This window comes from Taeniopygia guttata, chromosome 22 (assembly GCF_048771995.1).
Source record: "Taeniopygia guttata chromosome 22, bTaeGut7.mat, whole genome shotgun sequence".
NCBI classification, from domain to species: Eukaryota; Metazoa; Chordata; class Aves; order Passeriformes; family Estrildidae; genus Taeniopygia; species Taeniopygia guttata.
The window spans coordinates 3,995,786-4,002,609 of record NC_133047.1 but is presented as its reverse complement, the minus strand read 5'-3'; the positions used below and the strand labels follow the sequence as shown (position 1 = coordinate 4,002,609).

General features: G+C 55.9%; 1 protein-coding gene across 2 annotated transcripts; it reads left to right on the top strand.

Annotated features, from left to right (window-relative positions):
• Positions 1-4,814: 4,814 nt before the first annotated feature.
• BOLA3 (bolA family member 3) lies at positions 4,815-6,751 on the top strand. 2 transcript variants are annotated; one of them, XM_030289932.4, is made up of 4 exons: positions 4,815-4,939; positions 5,455-5,578; positions 6,185-6,273; positions 6,534-6,751. In XM_030289932.4, the coding sequence occupies exons 1-4, from the start codon at positions 4,910-4,912 to the stop codon at positions 6,597-6,599; spliced, it is 309 nt and encodes a 102-aa protein (XP_030145792.1). In that variant the 5' UTR covers positions 4,815-4,909; the 3' UTR covers positions 6,600-6,751. The 2 variants fall into 2 exon arrangements, with proteins under 2 accessions (XP_030145792.1, XP_072773833.1); XM_072917732.1 differs by lacking the exon at positions 4,815-4,939 and adding an exon at positions 5,033-5,184.
• Positions 6,752-6,824: the final 73 nt, after the last annotated feature.

Genomic DNA, 6,824 nt, shown 5'->3' with positions numbered 1-6,824 from the left:
AGGAAGTTTACTTTTCCGGAGCGACAGCTCGAGGCGTGCCAGGAGCCAGTTGGGTTTATGCAAACTGAAAGAGGCGCCGTGTCGTGGTGGAGCCGTTCCCTGCGGGATGAGGTGCTAGAGGTGACATCCGGGCGTGGGCTCGGCCAGGTGTCCCCAGAGCTCGGCCAGGTGTGTGGTCATGGTGCTTGGATAGGTGTGTGGTCACGGTGCTCAGCCACGGTGCTCGGGCAGGTGTTTGGTCACCATATGGTCATGGTGCTTGGACAGGGTGCTCAGCCAGGTGTCCACAGTGCTCGGACAGGTGTGTGGTCATGGTGCTCAACCACGGTGCTTGGACAAATGTGTGGTCATGGTGCTTGGACAGGTGTGTGGTCATGGTGCTCAACCACGGTGCTTGGACAAATGTGTGGTCATGGTGCTCGGACAGGTGTGTGGTCATGTTGCTTGGCCATGGTGCTCAGCCAGGTGTGTGGTCATGGTGCTCAGCCAGGTGTGTGGTCATGGCACTCAACCACGGTGCTCAGCCAGGTGTGTGGTCATGGTGCTCAGCCACAGCACTCAGACAGGGTGCTTGGACATGGCATATGGACATAAGTGCTTGGACACGGTGCTCGGTCACACATTGTAGACGTGGTGCTTGGACTCGGTGCTCAGGCTCAAAATGCTCGGCCACAGGTCATGGACATGGTGCTCGGACATGGTGCTCAGCCACAGGTCATGGACGTGGTGCTCAGCCACAGGTCATGGATGTGGGGTGGTCTTGGATGTGGTGCTCAGGAACAGCGCTCGGCCACTCCTTGTGGACACGGTGCTCGGCCGTGGCGCTTGGCCGTGGTGCTCAGTGCGGTGCTCAGACGTGGTGCGTGGACGTGGTGCTCGGTCCCCATGCTTGGCTACTCGTGATGGATGTGGTGCTCGGACACGGTGCTCGGACATGGTGCTCGGTGCAGTGCTTGGCCACTCATGATGGACATGATGCTCAGACGTGGTGCTCAGACGTGGTGCTTGGATGCGTCCTTGGGCGTGCATCGTGGACACGGTGCTCAGGCATGGTGCTTGGACGTGGTGCGTGGACATGGTGCTGTGTTTGGTGCTTGGACTTGGTGCATGGACGTGGTGCTTGGGCACGGTGCTCTGCTGTGGTGCTCAGACATGGTAGACATGTTCTCGGACATGGTGCATGGACATGGTGCTCGGGCAAGGTGCTCAGCCATGCACCATGGACGTGGTGCTCAGCCGTGGTGCTCAGACATGACGTGTGGACAGTGCTTGACCGCAGTGCTCGGACCTGGTGCTTGGACACGCTGAGTGGACATTGGTGCTCGGACATGGTGAGTGGACAATGTGCATGGATATTGGTGCTCAGGCATGCTGGACATTGGTGCTCAGACATGGCGAGTGGACATTGGTGCTTGGCCACGCACTGTGGACATGGTGCTCAGGTGCGGTGCTGGGTGGACGCGGTGCTCAGACGTGGCACACGGACACGGGTGCTCTGCTTGGTGCTTGGACTCAACTCGGTGCTTGGCCACGGTTCCTGGACCCGTGCTCGGCCGCGGTGCTCAGCCACGATGGGGTTTGGCCACGTGTTGTGGACATGGTGCTTGGGCGTGGTGCTCCATGGTGGTGCTGGGGCAGGTGCGTGGACACGGCACTTGGCCACACGCCCTGGACACGGTGCTCGGACACGGGGTGTGGACACAGTGTTTGGGCATGGAGCATGGACATGGTGCTAAACATGGAGCATGGACACAGTGGTTGGGCACAGAACACGGACACGGTGGTTGCTCACCCTGCACGGGCATGGAGCATGGACACGGTGGTTGCCCAGAGCATGGACACCATGGCTGGACACAGAGCATGGACACGGTGGTTGGGCATGGAGCATGGACACGGTGGTTGCCCAGAGCATGGACACGGTGATTGCTCAGAGCATGGACACGGTGGTTGCCCAGAGCATGGACACAGTGGTTGCCCACGCTGCACGGGCACAGAGCATGGACACGGTGGTTGGGCACAGAGCATGGACACGGTGGTTGCCCACGCTGCACGGGCATGGCACACAGCTCGGTGCTGCTTGGTCACCACCCATCCGGGCCCGGTCCTGGCGCTGTTCCTCTTCAGCACCAACCTTGAGCAGCCAACCTTGAGCAGCCAACCCCACCCTGCACTCCTGGTGCTCAGCACTGCTCCAGCCCCATGTCCATCTCTGTGTCCCTCACCATGTCCATCACTGTGTCCATCTCTGTGTCCATCTCTGTGTCCTTCACCGTGCCCATCATCGTGTCCATCCCATGTTCATCCCTGCGTCCATCCCATGTCCATCACGTGTCCATCCCATGTCCATCCCATGTTCATCCCTGCGTCCATCCCATGTCCATCTCCGTGTCCATCCCGTGTCCATCCCGTGTCCATCCCGTGTCCATCTCCGTGTCCATCCCATGTCCATCCCGTGTCCATCCCGTGTCCATCCCGTGTCCATCCCGTGCCCAGCCCTGTCCAGGCTCCCGCAGCTCCTCGCTCTCTCCGCGCTCCTCCCGCCTCTTTCTTTTCCCCTTCCTGTTTTTTTGGGTTGATTTTCCTTTTTTTGGGGTTTCTTGGTGCTACTCCCCCCCCGCGCCCCCAGCAGATACCTCAGCCCCAGCCCGGGTGCAGCTTCTCCGGGATCAGGGATCCTTTCCCCGATTTCTGGGATCCTTTCCCCAATTTCTGGGATCCTTTCCCCGATTTCTGGGATCCTTTCCCCAATTTCTGGGATCCTTTCCCCAATTTCTGGGATCCTTTCCCAAATTTCCGAGATACTTTCCCAAATTTCCAGGATCCTTTCCCACATTCTTGAGATCCTTTTTCCTGCATTTCCGAGATCCTTTCCCGCATTTCCAGGATCCTTTCCTGAATTTCCAGAATCCTTTTTCCCGAATTTCTGGGGTCTGGGATCCTTTTGGGGTTTCCTCCTCCGTTTCCCTCCTTTTCCCATTTCCACCCGGGTTTTCCCCATTTCTGCGCCTCCTTCAGGGATTTCCGACCCCGCCGCGATTTCCTCATTTGGGTGCCGGGAGCGAGGAGGGGCTGTGGGGCCATGGGATCCTTCCTTTGGGAATTAAATTTCATTTATTTTATTTTATTTTATTTTATTTTATTTTATTTTATTTTATTTTATTTTATTTTATTTTATTTTATTTTATTTTATTTTATTTTATTTTATTTTATTTTATTTTATTTTTTTGCACCGTGGCAATTCCAAATTAACTACCCAAGTGTGTTTCTTGTGGGATTCGGGAATTTGGCTGGAGGGGGGACCTTGCCAGCACTTTTTGGGATTTTTTAAAATTTTTTTTATTTTTTTTTTTTTAAATTTATTTTGGGATTTTTTTTGGGCTGTTCTGGTGCTTTTTGGGATTTATTTTAGGATTTTTTTGGGGCTATTCTGACGGTTTTTGGGATTTATTTTGGGATTTTTTCAGGGTTATTGTGGTGCTGTTTGGGATTTATTTTGCGATGTTTTTGGGGTTATTCCAGCGATTTTTGGGATTTATTTTGGGTTTATTTTGGGGATATTTTTGGGGTTATTCCGGTGCTTTTTGGGATTTATTTTGGGATATTTTTGGGGCTGTTCCGGCGCTGTTTGGGATTTATTTTGGGATTTATTTTGGGGATATTTTTGGGGTTATTCTGGCGCTTTTTGGGATTTATTTTGGGATATTTTTGGGGCTGTTTGGGGTTTATTTTGGGGCGGTGGCAGCTGCGGGGAGGCACCGCGGGGATCCCAAATCCCTTTAGGATTTCTGGCTGGGCTCGCACTGGGGTTACTTGAAATGAAGTTTTGGGGGCGGATCGAGGAGCGATAGAATTTTTCCCACGTCTCAAGGCAATAGGATTAATTAATGAATGAATTAATTAACGTGTAATTAAACTGTAGATACTCCTAGGACGGGAAATTGATGCCGATTATTTTATTTTGTATCGTTTTTCCCTTTTTGTGTTGTTTTTCCCCTTTGCCCTCCTTTGCTTTCCCCCAGTGTTTCAATAAATTTATTTTTTAGGATTCCTAAAAATGGCAAGTTTGGATCCTTCCCCCCCAGTTTTGCTTTCGTTTTTTGGTTTTTTTTTTTGTTCTGGTGTTGTTTATTTTTCATTCGTATTTGATTCTGAGTTGGGCTGTGTTATTATTCCCGATACCTTTAAAATATTGTGGGTGTTTTAATAAATTTTATATTTATTTTTTGCACTCAACACGAGGCTCGGCTGCAGTTCCTGTGGGATTGGGGTTTTGGGGTTTTGGGGGTTTTGGGGTTTTTGGGGTTTTGGGGTTTTTGGGGGTTTTGGGGACTTTTTGGGATTGGGGTTTTTGGGGTTTTGGGGTTTTGGGTATGGAGACTCCTCTGGGTACGGAGGGGACCTTTCGTGGGGTCAGGAGAGGTCCCTTTGTGGGGTCAGGATGGGACTTTTTGTGGGGGCAGGAGGGGACCCTTTATGGGGTTAAGAGGGGTCTTTTTTGGGGTCACGTTGGGGTTTTTTTGGGGTCAGGAGGGGTTTTTTTTTTGGGGATCACGATGGGGGTTTTTTGGGGTCAGTTGGGGTTCTTTTGGGGTCAGTTAGGGACCCTTTATAGGGTTAAGAGGGGGTTTTTTTGGGGTCAGGAGGGGGTTTTTTTGGGGGGATCACGATGGGGTTTTTTGGGGTCAGTTGGGGTTCTTTTGGGGTCAGTTAGGGACCCTTTATAGGGTTAAGAGGGTTTTTTTTTGGGGTCAGTCGGGATTTTTTGGGGCGCCCTTGGGGTGGCACCGGCCCCCCCCCCCCCAGGTCCTCCGAGCCACCGGGGGGCGCTGCAGCGGCGCTGGCCCCGCCCCTTCTGCCAGCGGCGCGCTCTGATTGGCTGAGGCGGAGGTGACCCGGGCACGCCCCCGGCATGGCGGCGGCGGGGCTGAGCCGGGCCCCGGTGAGTGAGCGGCGGGTTCGAGTCCCTCTGTCGGTGTCCCTCTGTCCCTCTGTCCCCGTCCCTCTCTGTGTCTCCCCGGTGTCGGTAACCGCGGCCCGCTCCCCCTCCCGCTGTCCGGGCCCTCTTCCCCGCCCTTTCCCGGTGTTCCCCTTTTCCCGGTACCGCTCCCGGTGCTTCCGCTCCTCCCGATGTCCCCCGGGCACAGGGAACCCCAAAACCGCCGCGCCCCAGCCCCCGATCCTCCGGTGAGGGCAGCTCCCGTTCCCAGCACTTCTCCTCCTCCCGGTTCAGTCCCATCTCCCGGTTCAATTCCATCTCCCGGTTCAATTCCATCTCCCGGTTTGCCACAACTTCTTCTGCCCCCTCCAGTACCGGCACCTTCCCCTTCCCCTTCCCCTTCCCCTTCCCTTCCCTTCCCTTCCCTTCCCTTCCCTTCCCTTCCCTTCCCTTCCCTTCCCTTCCCTCCCCCGTTCCCGGGGTGTTTCGGGGTCCCTCAGGGCCGTTTCTGTCCCCAGCTCTGGCTGCGCTGCCGCGGCTGGCGGGGTCTGGCCTCGGGCACGGACGGGGAGTCGCGCCTGGCGCAGCTGCTGCGGGAGAAGTTCCCGCACGCCTCGGCCATCAAGGTGGTGGATATCTCAGGTACGGGCTGAACCTGCTCCTAAACCCGCTCCTTGTGATCCTAAGCCCGCTCCTTGTGATCCTAAACCCGCTCCTAAACCTGCTTCTGTGAGCCTAAACCCGCTCCTAAACCTGTCCTGTGTGCCTAAACCTGCTCTTTGTGATCCTAAACCCACTCCTAAACTGCTCCTGTGCTCCTAAACCCGCACCTAAACCTGCTCTTTGTGATCCTAAACTGGTCTTGTGTGCCTAAACCTGCTCTTTGTGCTCCTAAACCCCTCCTGTGCTCCTAAACCTGCTCTTTGTGATCCTAAACCCGCTCCTAAACTGCTCTTGTGTGCCTAAACCTGCTCTTTGTGCTCCTAAACCCCTCCTGTGTGCCTAAACCCGCTCCTGTGCTCCTAAACCCGCTCATTACAGCCCCAAACCCACTCTTGGTTGCCCTAAGCTCTCTCATTATTGCCCCAAAGCCGTTCATGGCTGCCCAAGCCCCGTTTTTAGGGGGAGCCCCGTCAGTCTCCAGCCCCCCCTGGGCTGCGGGGACCCCCAGCCGGGGCAGGAGCGTGAGGGTGCTGAAACCTGGACTTTAATTGGCATTAATGAGCGTTAATTGGGCCGGGTGGGCAGGGGGCTGCGGCGACATGTACGAGATCCACGTGGAGTCGGAGGAGTTCCGGGAGAAGCGGCCGGTGCAGCAGCACAGGATGGTGACACAGGTGGGGGACGGGGACGGGAGAGGGGACGGGAGAGGGGACAGGGAGAGGGGACGGGAGAGGGAATGGGGAGAGGGGATGGGACAGGGGATGGGAGAGGGGATGGGAGAGAGGGAATGGGGAACAGGGAGAGGGGATGGGGAATGGGGATGGGGAATGGGAGAGAAGGAACGGGGGACAGGGACGCCGTGGGGCTAGGGGTGCAGCAGCCCTGGGTGTGGGGCTGGGGCTGCCCCGAGCCCTGAGCTGCGCTTGCCCCACAGGCCCTGAGCGAGGAGATCAAGCACATGCACGGCCTGCGCATCTTCACCTCGGCCCCCAAGGCCTGAAAAATGGCTCCAGGAGAGACCCCAGCCCCAAAAATGGCTCCAGGAGAGACCCCAGCCCCAAAAATGGCTCCAGGAAGGCACCAGGGCTGCCCCCAGCCCCAATAAAGAGCTGCAGGAGGGGCCCAGGGCTGCCCCCCTGGCTGCAAACCCCACCCAGTGTTGTGTGTTCAATCCTTGTGGGATGGGAGAAGGAGAGGAGAAACTCCTTTTCCTCCGAAAGAAGAG

Bases quoted from the DNA above. Each gene is read 5' to 3' on its own strand.
- BOLA3 (XM_072917732.1), top strand. From the start codon at position 5,128: ATGTCCCCCGGGCACAGGGAACCCCAAAACCGCCGCGCCCCAGCCCCC. The intron at 5,579-6,184 runs GTACGGGCTGAA...CCGGGTGGGCAG, and splicing joins CAAGGTGGTGGATATCTCAG to GGGGCTGCGGCGACATGTAC. The intron at 6,274-6,533 runs GTGGGGGACGGG...CTTGCCCCACAG, and splicing joins AGCACAGGATGGTGACACAG to GCCCTGAGCGAGGAGATCAA.